At 37.0% G+C, this 22,819-nt stretch overlaps 1 protein-coding gene across 1 annotated transcript in view; it reads right to left on the reverse strand.

The window, feature by feature from the left end:
* The window catches only part of ADAMTS5 (ADAM metallopeptidase with thrombospondin type 1 motif 5), a 57,352-nt gene that overhangs the window by 29,887 nt on the left and 4,646 nt on the right, over nt 1-22,819 (reverse strand). Inside the window, exons 3-4 of the mRNA XM_077118785.1 lie at nt 13,438-13,570; nt 1,623-1,790 (exon numbers count right to left, since the gene is read on the reverse strand). Of these exons, the coding sequence (XP_076974900.1) occupies nt 1,623-1,790; nt 13,438-13,570 (301 nt within the window). The remainder of the gene's footprint in view (nt 1-1,622; nt 1,791-13,437; nt 13,571-22,819) is intronic.

Genomic DNA, 22,819 nt, shown 5'->3' on the forward strand with positions numbered 1-22,819 from the left:
TAATTCATTTACAGAAAAACCTTAGGGTGGGGACTGCAAATAATTATATCAAGACTGGAGTCTAAGATTCTACCAAAGGGGGGCATAAATAGTTAAATATTGACATGTTCAATGCAGACTGGCAGATAATTGGGCAAATGTTAACTTTAGGGCTCTATCAGTGCTCAATCAGTATATGGTAAACTGAACTAAACAGAAAACTACCAGTTTATAATTAGTCTAAATGGAAAGCTTAGTATACTGTTTCTTAGTATTGGAATAAAAACATTTGGAATATCTTTTTAACTAAAAAAAAAAATCTATTTGGTATTGAGAGAAATTTGAAATCAAATTGAACCTGAATTCTAAGAACAAGAAATTTTGATCAGAGCAGGTAATTAAAATATTGCCAATTAACTGCTATAAGTAACAAAAAATGAGTTGAACTGATTTTGGCCACCTTAAAACAAAGAATTGTATAGCTAAATTTTTATTTTGTCTGAAGCTGATTTATTTATCACTTGTTTTGGCATTATGTAGCCAAAGCTCAGTATGGCTAAATCACTACAAAATTAAGAAAACATGAAGTCATAAATTTTTTGGAACTGGAGAAAACAGTTGTCACAAATTCTTTTTATCCAACTTTGACCTATACATCATAAGATATGAATACAAATATAATCAAGAATTTCTGCTATTTTCAATGTAACCATCAGCTTTAGAAAGAGACAAACTTTAAAAGAAAGAAAGCAAAAGAAATAAGAATATATTCACTTCTGTAAGATGAAAAGTTTGAATTCCTTGATATCTGAAGATTTCATCTCAACTCCAACATATCTATTCTTCTAAGTTTCTGTTATTTTTTTTTTAAAAAAATAGAATGCTAGGAAATTTGCAATAGCTTGTTACAAAGACTTTAGGGGTGGGAACTTATTATTTCCAAAATCATTATCTGGATTTTTAAAATATAATTTGCTGCATTAATCCTAGACCTAAAGAATTTAGTAATAAAGTACACTATGCCCTTGAATTGTACCAACAGAAAAAAGCCCGTGGATTTCTTTTGAAATTCAAGTGTTTTCCCATCATTTAAATTGTTTTTCCTCATTCTGCTCTGCAGCTTTTACTACACTTCTAAGAGAATCCCCTGGCAGGACAAACCCAAGTTCTCTCAGTCAATGCAAACTGAGAAAGGGCTTCCTTTCCTGGCTTTATGTTGCTATGAAGAAAACCTAACAGAATCATCACCTACATCTTAGCACAACCCTCTAATAGGCATGTAACAATAATTCTGAGAGTCATACGAATAGCAGGGAAATGAAGATGTCTGCCAAAGGTCTCAGAGGAAGCCAGTGGTGAAAGAGGGAATAAAAGCCAAGCTTTCAGGGCACTAACTAGGCATTTTGTGTGGTCTCCCACATTGCTTCTCTTTTGAACTTTTCAATTCAAAAGCAAAAATACCATAGTTATAATGCCACCAAAGACGTTGGCACTACACACCAATAGACAATCCCCGTGGTCCTTTTCTGATACTACATAAACAATCGCTGTCTTAGAGGGCAAGTTAAACATTAGGAAGGATACAATGAAGTAAGATTCCCAAGTTTTGTTTCTGAGCCTGTGCTGTCCTTAATGATACATACCATGGCCATCATCCAGGAATTCTGTGATGGTGGCCGAGGTGCATTTGGACCAGGGCTTGGATGCATCGATGCTGGTTAGGATGGAAGACATCAAGCGCTTATCCTCTGTGGAACCAAAGTTCTCTTCGCAGAATTTGGAATCGTCATGGGAGAGGCCAAGTAGATGTCCTAAGGAAGAGAATATAGGAAGTGCAAATAATGGGTGATTTCACATTTTTATGTTTCCGTAACAATTATGCTAGCATTTTATTTCATTAATTCTTTTTTTTTTTTTTTTTTTACAATTGTAGGTCATTTCATTTTAACTGTCTTCTCACCCAGAAACTGGGTTCCAGGGGAAACTAAAGCTGCATGAAATTAGTAGTCACTGTTGGGGAACGTTTAAATGAAAACTGAAAAATTAAACCAAGGATATAACCATAAGTCATCTGGATCACATATGCTCAATGATATGGAGAAACAAATTCTTATTTAGAATCCAGAATTTGCGAGGCAACTGTGGGATTATGTCATCGTCCTCACTGCATATTATTGTGATGTTTAGTTTTCTGCTTTCTCTGATCAACGTGAGAGCAGAGAGTAATGAATATCTTCTTCCATTATCCACCATTGAAACCTCTGTAGGCAATGCAACATCTACAAGTTGTAAACACTTAAAAGATGGTTTCTGAATGGCAGAAACTATGTTCTTGGCAAGTAAATAGGTGGCTACATAAGACAGGAGTAGGGGTGGGAAACAAAGAGAAGGGAAATTAGTAACTGTCATGTTCCATGCAAATATATGGTTGCTTTGCCCATGTTTCTTTGAGTTATTTTGCTGAGTTGTGAATGTTTACTAGTCTCACTGATAAATGGCATATTCTGAAAATATATCTCACTACAGTTAAGAAATGCTTAAAATACCAAGACGTCCATAATGAGGTTAGAATTTGAAGGGAAAACAAAAAGGGGAGGTAAAAAATTGTCCTAAACTACTCAGCCATATGGTGTTTCTGCTTAGGTCTCCAAACCAGTTTTCCCAGGATCCCAGACCAGTGGCATTTCAATTCCATCAAGTCAGATACTATTTCATAGAGTACACAGCTATATTCTTATAATCCCACTGATTTATGCTTTTTACCACATAAAATTAATTCTCAGTCTAAGGATAAAATGGCACTCTCTGATAGATCTAAAGTGCTATTAAAAAAATTCTGGACAGCAGTTTGTAGAAACTCTAAAAGGTACACAACAAATCGCCCCAATACTGTTCTTTTTTTTTTTTTTTTTTTTTTGCAAAGCTTTAAAAAGTCATATACAAACCACTAAAAAGAATGTGGAAAATATTATAGCCAAGTGGTTACTACATTCTCCTTGGGTTCCTGAAAGCATGTAGTTCAATGTGCACCAGTGAAACGAGGCAGAGATGAAAGTTTTCAGGCCTCATTCCAACTCCTTTGGGCCAACTAGCTAAATCACCAACACTTTATAAAAACATTGTCCACTGAGCAGCTGGCTGCTGTTGTGGCTGAAATTGAGTGGCCAGGGTTTTGTGACCTTCTGAGGTTTCTCATTTTTATGCTACTTATTCAGTCCCTTGTATCAATATTATTTACCAGGCTAGCAATTTTTCTTTGGGAAACTCTCCTACCATCACTCACTACTTTTTGTTAACTTTCTATTGTAGCAATATCTGTACAAGTCACCTCAAAACTTCTCATTTGAATCACTTTCAAGTGTACAATTCAGTAGTACTCATTGCAATTACAATGTTGTGCTATCATCACCAATATCCATTAGCCTAACTTTTTCATCACCTCAAACGGAAATTCTATACCCATTACGTAATAACTCACTCATGCCCCTGCACCCCTGGTCTCTGGTAACCTATAATCATGGAATGTGCACCAGTCTATGAAATGTATTCCAAATAACATAAACAGGAATATCAGCAGAGACTCATCCAATTTTGGAGTTGTCTGCCGAATTTTTTCAGGGGACCCACAGCTCACAGAGCAGAATCTTTCATTCATGCCTTATTAAAAATTGCTTAAAGTCACTTAGTATCATCAAGCTCATACTGAGAATTCACTTTGTGCTTCCTGAACGTTTCCAAGGTAAAATCTTTATTAGCTAACAGTGTGAGATTTGTATGTAAATTTCAAATTTGAGATTTTTTCTCCAATTTGGAAGATAGACAGTTAAAGTGGCTCAGTGTGACCTCTGAAACATGATATTCCTTTGAATCCAAGTTTTATATTTAAAAACATGTGATTTCATAAGATATTCATGCTAATTTTCCTCTAAAGCTATATAAATAGAGAACACTTTTCCATATGCATTTTTATTACTGCATCAAGGGATTTTCACTTAATTTAGAGGGTAGAATTTAGATTCTAGATTTAAAATATGGGCCATGTGGTAAACACCAAATTAACCTCGAGGGGCTTGGGTGAGTAACTTTTTTTTCTTTCAGACAGAGGGGTGAAACAGGCCATTTTAAACATTTCAATTACATAAGCAAAAATTTTTACTTATGTAATTTTTATATAAATTCCTTTTAATTTACTTTAAAATATTTTGGCATAGTTTATGACTCTTTTAACAAGCTATTTGGCATAATAGGAATTTTTTGTTCCTCAAATCTACTAATTTATCAATGTCATGTAATTGTCTCTTTGAAGAGAGATATATAATATATGGAGATATATAAATATATATAAGAAATTATATCAAAAAAGACTCTCCTTCTGACCATGAACACATTTGTGTTTCACCTCAGAAAAGCTAAAACGAAATGTGGATTCTGTTAAGACCTCCAAAAATCGGTCAGAAACAGATGGTCAACTGTGAGAGACTGAGTCTTTTGAGGGCCAATGAAACCGCCATCCTCCATGGGGATGCCAGTCAGCCGACTGGGAGAGGACTGCGCTCTCCAGGGCGGTGAGAGTCACGGCAATGGAAAGAACTTTTCAGCACCCAAATAAGCAGGAACCCAGTTCCACGGTAGCTGGAACCAGGGCAAAGTAGGTGGCCCATGCGACTTCCCTTCAGGAGCTGGACAGGAATTGAAACAGATAATTAGGGTGAGAGATGTCTGGATCCTCTTCAGGAGAGACACGACTTGCATGCTAAAGCCTGTGAACAGGGAAAGAAGTGGCATTTTCAAATATGAGCCACCCATCCATTAGGCTAAGACGTGTAACAGTCTGAACAACAGTCTTGCCAATACGGTTGAGCCCTGTAATGGTAAAGTGTGTACAAAAGCATATGCAATGCTTTCGCTTCCCAGCTGCAAAAACAAATAACATACAATGGGTTGGCTTAAACAATGGAATTTATTGGCTCATGTTTTTGAGGCTTGGAGATGTCCATATTCAGGAAACCAGCATGCTGATGCTTTCTTCTCAAAGACTGTGGCGTTATGGGGCTGGTTGCTGGTGATCCTTAGTCCTTGGATTTTCTGTCATATAGCAATGAATAAGGTGACATCTTCTCCTTTCTCTTCTGAGATCCACTGACTTCCAGCTTCTGGCTGTTCCTCTTGGTTTCTCTCTCTCCCACTGTCTAAAATTCACTCTTGTTTATAAAGGACTGTAGCAATCCAGATTAAAACCCAATTGGTTCAGTTAGGCCACACCTTTATTGAAGTAACATCTTCAAAAGATGCTATTTACAATGTGTCCACACTCACAGGCCAGAGGCTGGGAAATGAACATGTCTTTTGTGGGAGGTATGATTCAATCCCCAACAGTTTGCCCTTGGAACCTCCCAAAAACTTGTTGCTAATACCTGCAAAATGCATTCACTCCATCACAGTATCTCCAAAGCCTTAAATCATTTCAGTAATTTCATTTCAGTATAATGCCTTATCAATATTAGTTAAGGGTGTGGTCTGCTCCAGGGAAAAATATACAGTTCTTCATTTACAAGCACCACGTTCAATCTGACATGAGAATACAACTTTGCCAAATTCTCTCTCATTTTATAATGAGATTGCCTTTCCTCCAGTTTCTAAGGCCTCATCAGAAGTAGCTTTAATAACCATATCTATAATAAAAATTTCTTCAAAACAATCTTGGCTATTTCTATCAAGTACCTCATAATTCTTTCAGTGTCTGCCATTATCCAATTACAAAACTTTTTCCACATTTTTAGGTATTTGTCATAGCAGCACCCCACTTTCTAGTACCAAAAAAATTGAGTTTCCCAGTTGCCTTAACAAATACCATACAATGGGTTGGCCTATGTAACAGGAATTTATTGGCTCCTGGTTTTTAGGCTAGAAATTCAAAAGTGAGACAGCAGGCAAAACTTTCTCCCTGAGAAAGGAGCTGGCATTCTGGAGCTGGCTGCTTGTTATCCTTGTTCCTTCGCTTTTCCATCTCTTCCAGGTTTTGTTGACTTCCAGCTCCTGGCTGTTCCCACTGCTTCTCTCTCCAACTGACTTTCACTTTGCTTATAAAGGACTCCAGTAATCCAGACCAAAGCCCAACCCGACTCAGTCGAGTATCATCTGAATTGAAGTAACGTCTTTAGGAGATCCTATTCACAATTCGTCCTCACCCTAAGGATCAGGGATTGGGATTTGAACATGCTTTTTTTGGGGTATATGATTCAATCTCCAAAATGTTATTCTGAAGAGAGACTCACATCAGAGGTAGAGTACAATGCTACTAAGACTTTTATTAATAGAGAAAAAATCCGGGATTTAGGAAATTTATTTATAGTGCCACAGTTGAGAACAGTGCATTTTGAGTGGGTGTCCTGAAGGGGAATTGGAACTTATTCTGATGTCACTGATTTCCTGGGACAGTCTTTAGCTTTTTAGACACCTACCTTTTCCAATGATAGTTTGCTCATAAGTTACCCATGGAGATGCATTAAATTACAGGTGTGGAATGGAGGTAAAACATCGCCCTGACAAGCAATTTCTGGGAGGAGGAGCAGCAGTTGGGATTTACACCATGCGTCTCAGAATGAAACAGCAAGTGGAGAATATAAAGAAGTGCTGTAGAAAATGTTTACAATTCTTCGACTAATTTTTCATTGTTTTCATCAAAATGTCTTTTATGATGACTTTTTAGAGTAATGTAGAGCAATACAGAGTCGGTTGATGGGCAAAGTCTTGGAGGAGGCAGGAGAATGGAATCCAGAAACCCAGAGAGACAGACAATCTTAAGCCTTGGAAAGACAGAAAGACATTTCTTTCCCAAGTTCAAGTGTAGGAACAGAAGGGTGGAGACAATCCAGAGCACTTTTAAATGGGACCAGAGGGGTCTTGAGCAAGCTTACCTGGCTCCCTCAGTAAAACAAGACGTAGAGTCCCCTACTGAGAGAGGACTTTAAGGCAAGTTGTGCTTTAGGGAAGAAATTGCATTTGTATTTAGAATATTTCCATCCAGCAAACATGCCAAGGATTGAAAAACAGTTTATTTTCTTTAATTATGCCAAGCAATGTTTATAAAGCTATATTTCTTAGCAAATCCTTAATCCTTGATTGATAAAATTGGAACCTTCTTACCTAAATACAGAGGCAGCTAAGGAACACACACACTTGTTTAGTGGATGTACTTGTTAATGATGTCTGTATCTAAAGATTAAATCATAAAAAGAGAAACCAGAAGCCAAAGTAAAATATAAAGAATAATGCCACTCTATCAACCACAAGTACTTTCCCAAGTGATGCTGGCCACAGTGCTCTATTTTAAATCATAAGCAAAAGTTGTAAATTGTAAGCACTTTGCAGCAAATACTCATTCATTCTTTTTTTTCAATTCATTCTTAATATATATTAAATATTAGTGCCACAACAGTTCTGCTAACGAGCGCCCATCAGACAATGTTAACATCAGGAAGGAATTTAAATTATGCCAAGGGAATGAACTTAACAACAAATTATGTCAAAGATAAATTTAAACAATCAAGATCCTTATAAATTATATTATTAGCTCAGAAATAGCAAACAAGTTAGTCACCTGATCATGTTTCTCTAGTATGATAATCCCCTTTCTTTATCTGACAACTGGATGACACAACTTCATCTTCACAATATAGATTTAAAGAGCATCTTGCTTCCTTAAATTCACAAGTGAATTTGGCTCTAGAAAAATTGTGATTGTACATCCCCCCACCTCAGATGAGGAAACTTTACCATAAAGGAAATTTGGTTCAGGTTCTTATTCAAAAGGCTGATTTACATTAACCTCAGGAGGGAAATTCATTGTTTTTATCAACTTGGGTCTACAAATTAAACAGAATATCTACCTCTCATCTCCTGACCTCAGACTAACCAATGGACAAGAGGACAGAGCATCATATCCTAAAAAAAAAAAATGTCACAAGAAGCTCTATGATGTGTTTACTTGGAAGGTACCACTCAGATGAAGCAGCTGTTTCTTAGTGAAGTCATGTTTTTTATTTGATCTAATTTTCCAGCTGGGATTACTGAGGTGCAAGGAGGTCTTGCCAAGGGTTGAAAAATGAGTCAACAGCTCACATGGGATCAGGATCTAGAATCCTCCAAGGGGAGAGCTATCAGCTCAATAATTGGATTGTGCATGTCTACTTGAACATAATTCCCTATATACAGTGATAAAACTCTTAAGCTCCTTTTTCGCAATACTAAACATAAGTGGCAAATGTGGTATCAATTATGTGATTTAGAAGGGAGAAAAAAAATCTTTAATTTTTTTTTTTTTTTTAGTTTGACCTTAGCTGTGAATGTCCTTTTGTATCAAATTCAAGATTATTATCCTTCAACATGAACACCGTTTAACAAACCATTACAAGATAGTAATCAAAATCTTGGGCTTACTAGTTGTTGACCTTGGACCAGTTCCCAATTTCTTGGGTTGTCAGTTTCCTATGGGGTCACCCACCAGTAGTACTAACTTCAGCGTATTTTTGTGGAATGAGAGATAAAAGATTCAAAGTGCCTGGAACACAGGCTTGACATACAACAAGTGCTCAGTAGTTGTTAGTTAACTTCATACTCATCACTGAGATCCTGGGTTTGTTAAACTTTCACTGACAGTATTCTAAACTTCAGTGGCTTTGAATACATTTTGATATTCCTAGAAACTCTTGATTTGGGAGGAATGGGAAAGTTCTCTAATCGTAAGAGGAAAAATCACATAGTAAAGGTGATAGATTTACTTTTTATATCAACTTCAACTTGCCGGGTTTGCACACACGTGACAAACCATGTGTCTAGGAACACATTGATTGGTATTTGATTTTTTAAAAACTGTCAATAAACACCCAACATCCCAATGCTGCTTGGCATAGAGCAAAGATCTGTTACCACCTTTCATCTGGGGGCCAAGGAAGACACAGTGTGGCCTTGTTCCAAACTGGAAAGAGAAAAATGGTCAGTGTGTGTTGATTAAAGTGATGGTTTTGGGGGTAAATACCAAGTTGAATCCTAACTTCCTTTTCACTTCACATCTGGCTAGTCCTGACATCTGATTCTGTGTACTTGGCTTTGGTCTATGGAGTTTCAAGGGCATCTGCAGCTTTTCAAAACATGGCCTTGTTTCATCTAATCATCTACGGGAGCACAGTCACACACACATCAGCACAATCAGAGAACACCCTCAAACCACAGCAAAACCCAGGCAATGATGCTGTTGTGTCTCAACCACTTCCTAAGTCTCTGGCTGAATACTTGTGTTTGAATTTTTTTTTTTTTTAACATCTGACTTTAGCTTAGGAAGCATTTTAGAATCCGTTGTAATGGAGAGATTTACTTAGCACATTTTATAATCAACTACTATATAGCTTTCCTACTATATAGGAAAGCTTAGGCATATTTACAAATTACGGATTATATTAGTGTAAATATATTCAGATGATTCCCTGATGCATATTAGAAGTTGGCCCAATATCAATGAAACTATTATTTTTAAGAACCATGTGTATAGCAAGTGAAATCTTTATTATTACAAGTCAATAATAAAAGTTCTACTCATGAAAAACATAGGTGCAGAATGTAAAAGCGCATTATCTCAAAACGTTCTGCTATTCGAGTTTAGACTGTAAAATGGTTGTCATCAGATTCTACCCTCAATCAAAGTCTAGGGATGGGAATCGTGTTCTTAGTAGGTTAAAGCAACTTCCTTAAATGTCTTAATTTGGTCAATGTTGACATGCACAGTCTCCAGAAATTCAAGCTTTGTTTTCCAGAAGCCTGTATTGATATCATTTACTGTATACCTCCAAAATCTAGTTTCTTTTTAGGAAGAATTTGAAGGAAAAGAGAAGTGTCTACTTAGCATGTGGTATTTAAAAAAAAACAGTAGCAGCTTTTCAGAATTATTTATTTAACCCATGTCACTCTGACTTTAGGTAATTTAACTCCATGGATAGAAAAGGTTCAAGGTAGGACCCTCAGGCTTGCCTCTATTTATCTTACATATTAACTCTCAATTTAGAAAAATTAGATATGGCAGGGGTGTGGGGGGTGGTAAAAGAACAAAGACTGTTTTGACTCAATTTGCTCCAGCATGACATGGACCTAAGTTTGTATTTTAAACTATGATGTACAGAAAGAGAAATGGTAGGGTACTCCCATGAGGACCTGTTAAGTCAGTTAATGAAGGTGCTATTTATTTACTTTTTATCAAATGTGTCCTCTCACTACTTGTAGAAGGAATCCATAGAATAATATGGATGCAGCCTGGATGCTCTCTTTAGAAGTCTAGGTTTTGAACTTGGTAACATAGTTGCACTTTGTTTGCATGAAGCAAATTGTACATTTTGGAATGAGGCTCAAACAGACTCAAAGCAGTCCGGTAAAATGAGGTTTCAAACTGACATTTTCATCACCGTACCCAGCTTGTATACATATCCTCCAAATGTGAAATTTGTCTAATAAAAGAGAAGAGGTGCCATTACATGAGATCAGTGAAGCAGAATTAGAATACAGAGCTTGGTTAGCTCAGGCTGATGGCTTCCTGCAACAATACAGAAATAAAGCCCCGGAACCACTTCAGTGAGCTGCATTCCCCAAGATCACACAGATTAGAATGGCAAGACAATCATAATAAACAGATGATAGGGAGACATTTTGTAAGGTTATTTTCTCTAAATTTTTTAAGGCTCATACTTTATATCACGTGTTCACAATTGTTAGGTGAAAAGTAAAATTAAAAAAATAATAAAGCAATTAGAAAATAAAGTGAATGATCCTTTACTGAAAAACGAATTAAACCCATGTTCCCTCACCGCCAGCCTGTAAATTTCTCAGATTAGGTCATGTGTAACACAGGAAGGTAAATTAGGTAGGCAGTCTTGATTGGAGAAGAATGATTTCTAAGGAATTCCAAAGAAGTAAACAGAGATGACTCAACCAAGAAATTAAAGTCGACACAAGGGCATAGTCAAAGATTCCCCCTTGGATTTTCATATGGAAGTCCACATGCCGCCTCCACTGTTCTCTTAAATAAATATGTCTATCTTCTACTATTAAGAAAAGTTCACATCACATCCTTCTTTCCTGTTCGTTTATATATATATAAACATATATGCACACATATAAATATGTTAATATAATTTTGTTCTCATCAGCATCAGGTGTCCTACATCTCAGACTGCATCTGCCCATGTAACCCAAGACTTTTAGGATGGGAAAGATGGTGCTGGAAGTCTCTATCTCTAGCTGAGCTGAGTTGATTTCAGTGTTAAAGCAACTCTGAAGAAGCTGCATCTTTATATCCACATGGGTTCCCTTACAGGGAAACCTCCAAGATGCTGTCAATGTGTGAAAGAAGTAGCTACAGGAGAAAAGTAAGAAACAGCCCTTCCTTCGCAGAATTTGTCATTTCTTCCTTTGAAAATCCAGATTTAAGGCTCAAAATCCTCTGTTGCATATTCCCAATGAGTGTGCCACCCAGACTAAGACCAATCTGCCTCTGCCTTCCCGGGGATGAGAACCTTTCTTGTGGGCTTCTCTTATTCTGAGAAATGGTGATGAATTACTGTTGTACTTTAAATATATATCCTCTATGTAATTACAAACCTCTTGAATACTTGGATTAATTTTTCTTAGTTTCCACTGCAGAATCAGAATATTACCTTGGACAGCTCTCACCTTCTTCCACTTACTCATTTACATACATGCATTTGTAATCAGTATTGGTTAATGATCTATATTAGGCTGCATTTTTATCAGCATAATTGGCATGAGTAAAAGATAGCTGAGGACACGAGTCTCTCGAATGGCATGAGTGTAATATTCTTTCTTAGCATTTTGGAGTTTTAAAAACACTTCTAAACACAGAAGCTTTTCTAGCGGACCACACAAGAGCCATGTCGCATCATGAGTCGTTCCTATAGGGGAAGAAACAGAGACCCCAGTGTCTAAATGACCTGCTTGAAATAAAACAAATGCAACAGAGGATCCAGAGGCAGAGTAGGGACTCCATCTCAGAGCTTTTGCTCCTGAAGCCAAAGAACCTCAATTAATAGAGTGTTGAAATGAATTATTATCAGTGATGGATGGACAAGTATTTACAGTAATGTTTGTGATGTTTGTGTTTATTTTGCTTAGATGGTAAGAAGTGTGTCAGTTAGGAAAATTAAAGTAATGGACTTACTTAAGAATTGAAATTTTACTACTGATTTCTGTTTCACTGTTGCAATATATGGAGTTATGCTGTTACACCTTTGATTAGAAGTTATTTTAACTCCCCATAGAAAACACAGCAGTTAGAAATCGAGACCTTGTAAAAATGTTCTCCGCCTATGGAAAGTGAAATAGAGATTTTAATTTCCACGGGAAAACTATGGTGTTAGCTAAAAAAAAAGAGCTAAATATATTTAATAAAAATACAGCAAAAAAAATCAATAATTATCCAACCATACTTTGCCCCATAAAAGATGATGCTAAAAAGTGATACATTCATTTAAAAGCATAATAAAAAAGGATATTATTTAACTAAAAACTAAAGCAGAAGTATGCATGGATATAGGTAACAGCTAGAATCCATACCCTCACCAATCTGAACCCAAATAGGAACTATTATGCATATATTTCAGATTTGAAAATTGAAGCTCAGAGTTTAAATAATTAGACAAATGTGATACAGGTAAAAAGGATTATAGTAAGAATTGAGCTCAAGCGTGTCTAATTTTAAGTGCTAAGCAGACTCCTCACACACTTAGCAACCTAGGTCAATGATTAAGAAAGACATTCCTAATCACAGAGATATTTTTCATCTATTAACTCATTTCTGAATTTACAGTTCTAGGATTTAAATGTGTTTCCTACAACAAACAAATCAGGCAAGTGACATTTTAAAACAAACTGTTGAGTGTTGGACTTGGTTACATTTTTTTCGTTATTAAAAACAAGACAGGAATGTTTACCCTAAGCTAATGATAACCTTTTTTCAGGAATTTACAAGTATCAGGCCCAGTGGAGTAAATCCTATTATATTTCTGTGCAAACTCATTAGCCCTGGATGAGCCAATTTCGCCTTGAATCACTTTTCAAAGGACATCCCTACATTCCATAGTCAACTGTGACAAATTTCAAATTTCAACTGAGAATCACTTAAGGATGGTTTAAAAGACAGTAAAAAGGCAGTAGTGGTAGCGAATTTCAGTTAAGCTTTCAAGTGACACTGTCAGAAAGGAAACATCTACTGGATGCCTGCTTTTGCCTTCCTTCTCTCTTATTAGTTAACCCTAAAGTGCAAATATAAACAAACGTAATCCCTGATGGCATATCTGAACCAGGAGAAATCTGGAATTAATTGCCAAGTATTTTGGTTCCTGCTGCAGCTGTTACAAGTGTTTGATTTGGCGAGGGAAAAGAAAAGGCGCTGCATACCAATTTCGTGAGCCACGGTGAAAGCTGCGTGGAGGCCATCATCTTCAATCACAGCACAGCTGCGCTCCGGAGAACATATGGTCCCAACGTCTGCCATTCCCAGGGTGTCACATGAATGATGCCCACATAAATCCTGCCCAGGAGAAAGAAAGAAATCATTAAAATCAATTGACATCCAGGAGCCACCATGTACTGCCACTTGCTCACCCCAAATGGCAAGACTGGGATATGTTTACGATGTCACCTGTTCGCCTCCGGAAATGCAACAAGGACAAACTCAAGGCAGCGATTTTTCTAAGCTACTCTAGGATCCCAAAGTATGGAAGGATGATGGGGACTCAAGTACATTTTAAAAGGAGCCTTAGGACTGTAGCTTGTCCTTGAAGGGCCACCTCCGCCTTAACAAAGCTGTAATGCATATTTGCAAGCACATCTGTCACGGATCACTTTCGCATATGGTCATGCTTAGGAAAGCACTGCTATTCTGACCTAAATCCATGCTAAATTTATCCAAAGCCTGTCCTAATAATTTATTTTCCATCACATGGGCTAACTGCAACGATGCATTTGCTGCAGAATTCAAATTTATCATTAATTTGGATCGGAAATTAAATTTTAATGCATAAGCATAATTCCTCAAAAGGCCAGCTCCTCAATTACAAATTGAGTTGTAATTTCATAGGACGATTTTCACAGGATGTTTGCGAGATAACTTGCAGAGGTCTTGTCTTCTGCCATTTGTGCACTCTTAGAGCATTTAATGTAGGATTTCTTGAACTTATCTTTGTGAGGTCTTTGAATCTTCAGAAATTACAAGTAAGATATTGAATGTATGCATTTTTTCTTGTGTGAAATTTCATAGCTTTTAAGAGATTCTCAAAGGGGAGTATGATCACACTTCATGAATGGTTAAAAATTATTGGTTTAGATGAAAGGGACAGCAATAAGACTTTTAAGATATCAAGCATTAAGAGAAAATACAAGCCAAAATTTTTACACGACAGAGTTGCTAATGATGTACTTTACCTTAAATGCTATCTGAGCATCAACTGACAGAGTTTCTTGTGTTCAACTAGAAATTATGAACAGTGTGTAGATCTATATGCCAAAAAGCAAACTAATATTTCTAGTGAGCCATAGGTTAATACTAGTGGAAGGATTTTTTTTTAATATTAATTAGAGTGAAAGATAACATTTGTTAGCTGAAATAATGTTATGCAACTATTATAGCTATTGTCTTTGTATCCCCAACAATGACTACCATGTTTGACTTATAGTAGGAATTCAACAAATATTTAATTAAATTAAGTGGTGACATACAGTCAGGTATAATGTGTTCCTCACATACTTTTTTTTTTGCATGGGCAGGCACTGGAAATCGAACCCGGGTCTCCAGTATGGCAGGTGAGAATTCTGCCACTGAGCCACCACCGCACTGCCCCCTCACATACTTTTAATATGCTATACGCTGAGCAGGACTTTGTCAGACTCCAAGCAACAAGTATACAATTATACGTGTCTCTTCTAACCCTTTTCCTATTTCACTGCATAAAAATCCAACCCAGGTGAAGAATATTCAAAAGATACATCCTAAACTCTTCTCTTCAGTGCATTTCAGGTCTTCATTGTGTTCTCTATGAATTACAAGCTGTGATGAATTACAATGTGGCCACCATGTTATTGTAGTTTCAGACAGTGGAAAACTTGGCCAAATAGCCTTGGCAAATCAAGTCACCAAACTAACAATACCCTTCTAAAGTTTCCTGTGGAACCTCATGGGTCATCCCACAGGATGACTCAAATTACAGCTGTTGGGAATAAATTAGTAGTTTTTAAAATTGAATTGGAACACACTTCTGCATATAATCAGTCTTTGAGAAAATAATATAGTACAATACATTTTAAATTATTTTTCCTTCCAATCATTTTAGTACCAAAGACCCTGGTCATGGTTTAAGAGAGTTGCTAAATACTGTGGGGTCATTTCTGCACACATACACTCTCTGATGATTATCTTCATAAATTACAGTTTATTATCTTCAAATAATAAAATACAAGAATTAAGTGTCTTCTTCTTACTCCATATTTCATTGATAAGCTTCAAGCGAAGCACCATAGCGAAAGGAAGTGACCCTTCTGTTCTAAATGGACTTTAAATTGGTTTCTTAATATTTCTTTGTTTACTGTTAATCAATCAATAGCTCATTAGAGGCTATCAGCCCTCCTTTCCATCCTTGAATTGCACGTGGCCCTTTGCCATGGAAATATGTGCACATGACAAAATTATGAATGGAAGCACTTGTTATTTTTTTTAACCACACTGATTTAACCCCTTGACCACATAGACACAATCTATTTCTGTAACTGTAATTACATAAACTGGTAAATTTTTCATCTCACTCATGCATTTCTCAAACCTTGGCAGCAAATTTATTATTTCATCCTAAGACTGAAAATGGAATGTGTATTTCTTTGTGATTCAGTGTGATTGCAATGGCTTAAAACCCACCTTCTGTATCAAATTATTACAGCATATCACACAATTGTCTATTTTCTGATGGTGATTTTTAACAGCATTTACACGTATAAATCTTATTAAAAGTTTATAAAAATTATCATTTTTAAAAATTCAGGGGTAAAGACACAATCGGAAGAAACTGATTATATATATCATTGATTTTCTATATAGTGAATTATATATGTAAGTTAATCTAAAGGCAGCTGTATCCTGAAGAAATGTGAATCACAAAAAATATCCACATAAAGTTAAATGAATTAAAAGTGCTCACAAGAGCTTTTCTGCTTGGTCAGTGTGATACGAAGGTCAGTTACATTTTTGTCACATTAAAGATGGCTTTTTTTTCATACAGGATCAATATCTTAGCACCACAGTGTGAAGAAAACTATGTATGGAGTGGAAGAGTTAGTAAAATTTAAGAGCTGCGAGAGTATGCAGAGATGTAAATGTGGATAGGTTTTGGTCAGGGGACAAGATTGGGACACTGTGTCTAACTGAAAACTACTGCTGAGATGGTCTGCAAGCCCAAAATGATTCGACAGGGAGGACATGGGCATTAAGATAGTTCACCAGGTGCAGCCTTCAGAGAACAATGAATATGGCAAAACCCGTGATTTATCATGGGATTTAGGTTTGGTACTTGAGACCTAGTCTTAGGGTTGGTTGGCGGGGAGCCCACAAAGAAAGCTGCCTTGATAAGCAGATGTCCAGAAGATGGCATGACCTGGAATATCCCAGTGGTCTGTGACAGGCAGGAAAAATGAAACAAACAGAGATGAAGATGCAAAGTGGGGCAAATAACAAGAGTTACAGGATTTCTTGCCTGGACTAAGAACTCAGACTTCCATGGAGCATAAATGTGCTGAGGGAAGGAGCTATAGGAAACATAAATGCTGATAAGAGCAGATATCATCACAACCGTAGCATCAGCCAGCAAAATTAAGGATACACACCTTGTATAGGAGAGTCTAGAATTAAATAACAGCAATTTCTGCTTCTACAGGTATTACTACTCATTAAGAGCAAGCACGCAGCTCAAGGAAAGGGCATAGAAAAGTATTAAAATAGGCTTGAGATTTCTACCCAGCTGTAGAAAAGCAGATTTTACCAATCCCTAGGGACAAAAGATCAATGACAGAAGAACTAATTTGGTGTGGTATATATATTAGTCATATGTATAGTATACACAAATATACTTACACTTCCCCCAAGCTTATCTGACCTGTACATCTGACTTGTGGGAGATTACCACCTTTCTGGATATCTATATGGCAATCCCCAATCATGACGCTAATGAGTTTGGATCTCACCAGGGACTACTATTAACTAGGTTGTCAGGCCAACAATTACAACTACCCGTGTGATGAAATCACTACCTATTTCTCTGGGTACAACTAAGTCATACCAAACATTAGAGAACTAGGCTGGATTAAGGGGATTAGAGTGCCTACAATCCATCCTATAGCATGGTAACTGTTGACACTATAGTTAAGAAAGAGCTGGTCCTGACCCTTAGAAGATATCATGAGCTAGTGGGCAAAACATATTTCAAGAGAGAAGAAAATGTGCTACCATGAAAAGATGGTTGAAACAATATGGAAGAGTAAGTGACCAACTTGCCTTGGGGGAATTAATAAAGTGTCTCAAAGGAGGTGACTGGGTCTTGAGGGTTGAATAGAAGTTTGGCAGTCTTGGATGAATTCTAACAAGAAAGACTAGTGGAGGCCTCATGGAATGGCAAATGGCAGGGTCTCTAGGGAATGACAAGAAGTATGCTGTGACTGGAGTACGGTTTTTGTTCAGTGAAAGGCTAGGAGGTGAAGTTGGAAATAAAGGTTGGGTCCAGAATTTCAGGATAAGAAATTTTCTCTTAGAAATGTGAAATAATAAGGGGGAAGAAGAGAGGCAGCAAGTTGGGGGTTAAAGGGAGTAGATGCTTGGAAGAGCCATTTTGGAGAACAGGAATTGCAGCTGACTAGAAGCAGTGAATGGAAGGTAGATTGTTTTTTTTTAATTTCTAATGCTATCTGTAAAAAGCATTAGGTAAATCATTTATTATGCTTCAAGACAAATCTCATTCATTGTTAACATGAGGAATTTGGACCTGATGATCTCCAGGCAGGTTTCGTTTCAGGTATATGCATATTGATAATTACATTATAGATTTGTAGTGTTCCCTGTAATTCATAGATAAAGAAATGAAGCTAAGGGGCACTAAGTTTTCAAAGTCTCAAAGCTTGAGATTGGCAAAGGTGAAATTCAAACCTAGATCTGAACAGTCCAATTCCCAACTTACTTCATTTGGCACCGTTATATTAATGTGTGTTATTCTCAAAATTTATTTTACCAATTACATTTCAAAACAGAAATGAGACCCCCAAAATTTATAATGTCAGGTTTCTTTATTTTCATATCTGCCCATGTTTTTATTGCTTTATCATATTGCCCTTGGATTGAGCTAGATTTTTAACACAGTTCATACATTTCAACTTATTTTTAAGTTTTACAGTGTAAAATGATTTAGAGTGAGGACATAAAAAGAGAAATATATTTATAATTACCTTGTAATAAAACTGCACTTCCAAATTGCAGCTGCTGATTCTTGGATTTTTTGATATACTAGGTCATGTGGAAATAACCAGAAGAAAGCACGGGGCTTCCTACTATCACCACTATCTTCTGATGCAAATTTTGAGTTAACAGATTTATTTTTATAATGTAGGTATTAATTATCAATATTAGATGTTATGTGAGGGGCAACTGGGGATAGAAAAGAGGTAGGTGAGAAACAGAAAGAAAGGTAGGCAGGCAATAAGGAAGGTATTTGCTTATTTAGGATTCTGAATTCCTCTGTGGTATGGGTAGCAAAAGTTTCCAACCAGCAGCCTGAGAATACATTGGAAATTGATTAAAGATTCGTGTGTGGAATTTTGATGAGTGAGAAAGTCATTTCTTCAACCTGATTCCAAATGGGGCCTTTTTTTTTTGCTGACCTCAACATGATTCTATCTATGGCAAACCATGGGGGCCTCGGAGACAAAGGTGGGATTTGAAGCATGGACTCTGATAAATATTAGAAGTTTTTACAATGTGGGCCAATTAGATAGGACACTGCTACAGCTCAGAACCAATCTGATTTTCGCCATAGTTTAAGAATAACTATCTATCCTTCTTTTTAATCAAGTGGCGTGCTTCATATAAGAAGGTCCACTCTGTCTCTATAAACTGGGCAAAGAAAATTTATTTCCCTTCCACCTAAAAGAGACTTCATTTTCCGAGTGAAAACTGCCATAAACCTGGCTGAAGCACAAGTTTTGTAAAAAGAAAAAAGACACTTTGTTATGTTTTGTTTTTGTGGTCAAGTAAATTGCTTTTCAGAGCAAATAAAGAACAGCATGATTATTATGGTATGCTTAGTAAACTACGATGATTTAGAGGCATATTAAATATATACAAAATGCACTAAGAAAAATATTTTAGAAAACAAGAAAATGGAAGTGTAGGCTAAGAAACCTGGTGACACTGTTAACCTGCATCTCTCCCTCACCTGCCGCATGTGATCTGTCATTGGAATTACTGATTCCATGTACCAAATGTCTCATGTAGGTAGCTGTCCTCCCTTTCTCATTTCTTCCATTATTCCTTCCTCCCTGTGCTGTCATGTGCAATTTCTCACTGCTCCTTTCCCTATCCAATGGTGTAGTCAGTTATCTTCTTAGAGTACAGATCTAAGATTCCTCTGGTCCCAAAAAACTTGAAACTTTTGATGAATCCTCATGAAGGCAGACGACACACCGACCTTACCCTATCATTCAAAACTGTACCCAATTCAACTCCAGTCCTCCTGTCAGTCTCTACTTTCCCCTCATACTCCCTCCTGTCTACCATTTGCTGCATATCGTGTTAACTTTTCAGCCCCCAAAACTAAGCTCAAAATATTCACATTTACCTGTCTTGAACATTTTTTACTGGAACACTGCCTTGCAATTCCTAGTGACACTGTTTGAGTTCAGAACACCTCTAGCATCCTTCTGGAGATTACTGCAACACCCTGTCAAAGGCCTCACGGGATCCAGTCCAACTCCTTTGACTTGTAGGCTCATTCCAGAACACATAGTCACTGCTGTTTGCCCACTACTGCTCTTTAGATGAGTCCCACCCCATTTAAATTACAATTTAAACCACTTAGCAAAGGGCATACAAGTTCTTCTATAATCTGGTCGTTATGGTTGTATCCAGTTTAACCTATTGCCAACCAATATTCATATTGTGTGCCTGGTTAGGTTTCAAGTACCTACATTTTGTAGAATCACCATGCCATCCTGAGGGATGCTGTATATGATGGTTTGCTGTGTCTGCGATGCCTACTTCCTCTTTTGGGTCTGGCTAATTCTTACTCTTTCTTTGAAACTGAAGTCAGCTGTTACTTATCAAGGAAGCCATCAGAGTCTCCATCCAATCCTCCACTCCTATCCAAACACCCAGGTGACCTTCTTATGCCCTTCCATGGTATCTTATGCCCACCTCTATCATAAAACTCATCATTTGGTACAACAATTATCCATTTTATTGTCCGTTTCCCAGAATAGCTTCTCAGCAGAGGGGCTGTTTTTTAATTAAATCTCTGAATCCCTTCCTGCCTGTTAGGAACATACCAAATGTTTGAATAAACTAGTCAAAATATTTTTAATTTAGAGAGCACTAGAAAGGACTATCATCTCTCTCTGCCATTTGCCAGCTCTGTTTCTCTGAGAAGATTATCTTCATTTCCCATTGTATGAATATTATTATTATTATTATTATTATTATTATTATTATTTATATACATTGGCAGGTACTGAGAATCGAACCCAGGTCTCCCGCATGGCAGGCAAAAACTTTGCCACCGAGCCACCTTTGCCCATCCATACATGAATATTCTTACCTGTCAAATTAAGATGATGCTATGGATGCAGACTGCTGAAAGGATTAATTTTGAAATGGCTTATGGTCCTGGATAGTTCCTAAAGAAATGTTCAATGAGAGCTGGTTGACTCCAAATCAAATATCCATCCTTTGAAGATGGATTTGATTCTACATTGGCAATAAAATCCATATAAAGATCCATAGGCAGAATTAATTGTTCCTCCCCTTCCTCTCACAGACTGTGTTTATACAAGTAGCCTTTATCAGTTATCCTAGCATTACAGTGGTTTATGCGTGTATCTGCTTCCTCTTCCCTAGTGATAACAGCCTGTGGTCAGAAATCAGGTATTTTCCATCTTGCTGCTAAACTAGTGCCCCACATATAAGAGGTGCTTATAAACATAAATTTAATGTGAGAAACACAACAGCAAAATAGGTCTGTCTTGTGGTGTACAGCCTCTTACAGATTAAATTTTTTTCTTAACGTTCATCACAATTTATTTAGTAAATCCCGACTGCAGTCACCTCATCCACCCCCAGTCTCCCACATCTGGGTTATTTAGCCTTTTATTGATTGGGATTAACCTATAGTCTACTATTACTTGATAAGGACTCACTTTTGACTTTAAAGGAGAATCAAGCTCGAATATGCGATTGCATTCATTAGTCCAACAAAGCAAATTTTTTGAAAAAGTGCATCCCTCTCCTTCTTCCAGACTTCTGGTCTCCCTCTTGTGACCTCTGTTGTCAGAACCTAACAAGGAGCCAGCTGGTAAAGGAGAAAAGCAGTCTGTTGAGTTCCACCCAACATCAAGAGGCAAAACTTAGAGGAGGGTTTTTAACTGAAAGCCAACAGGCTATTAACTGGAACACGGATAATTAATGGAAGTGAATGAACCTTTTATATTGCATGGTCTTGTAGATGGTTCAATTTCAATCCAATGCCTGCCAGACACAAAAGAGCAAGGCTTCCATTGGTATTGTGCAGGGGTGGAGGGATGATAAACAATTTTCAGGCTTTTGATCAAGTAGGTAGGGCTTTTGTTTCTAAAAGAAGAGTGAATGGTCTGTGAAATGAGTTTCACAGGTTCTCCTTCAAGAAACTGTTTTAAAATAAAAGAGGAAGCCAGGAACCAAGAAAGAGTCTGGAAAAGCCAAATTAAATCCTGGGGAGGTCAGATTCCTACTGTTTGATGGCAGAAATGGTGTGATTTCCAGTATAAGTGCCATTCCAGAATGAAAATGGCTCCTATGCCAGAAAATTGACTGGTGCTAAGTTTCTCTAATTAGAACCCTGCCAGAGTGCTAGTATACACAGGAAAATGCGTTACTTTGATAAATGAATTACTAACACTATTCTTCTGGCTTTCGAACATAATGTTCAAGGTGGTTTCAGCTAGCAAACAGGGGTGGAAAACATACCCTCACACATTTGCTTCATGCCTGAAAAACAAGCAATTTAGGAGAAGACATCTGGACACAGAATTTGAACAGTGCTCAGAGCCCATCAAAACATGGTTTTGATGGCTTGGCGTCTGGCTGCTAAGCAACATACTTTTTACATTCAAAACAATGTTGTAAAAGTAGAGTCCTGGTGCCAACTCTGGGTATTTCTCATTGAAAAAGAAGTAACCATGAAAATTTTTCTTTAGGACTTAAGATATTTGATTTCCATGTGATAGCTAGAAACTCAGGCCACTTTTCTTCCAACCCTCTTGTTTTTTACATTCTGAAACATTAGATGGAAATTAACTTTACATTTTAAAGTACTCTCAGATGCAGTCTGCATAAAGGTTTTGGAATCTTCTCTCAACTCCCAAATTAATAGCACTCTTTTAAATTGGGTGCATATATTCATAATGCACATGCTTTTCAAATATTTGGTTCTCATCAAGTTATATGTATGTACCAGAGCGCCAACCTCAAACTAAATGAGATTTACTTTACTAAAAGTATGCT

The sequence above is a fragment of the Tamandua tetradactyla genome, chromosome 10 (genome assembly GCF_023851605.1).
Source record: "Tamandua tetradactyla isolate mTamTet1 chromosome 10, mTamTet1.pri, whole genome shotgun sequence".
Classification (NCBI taxonomy): domain Eukaryota; kingdom Metazoa; phylum Chordata; class Mammalia; order Pilosa; family Myrmecophagidae; genus Tamandua; species Tamandua tetradactyla.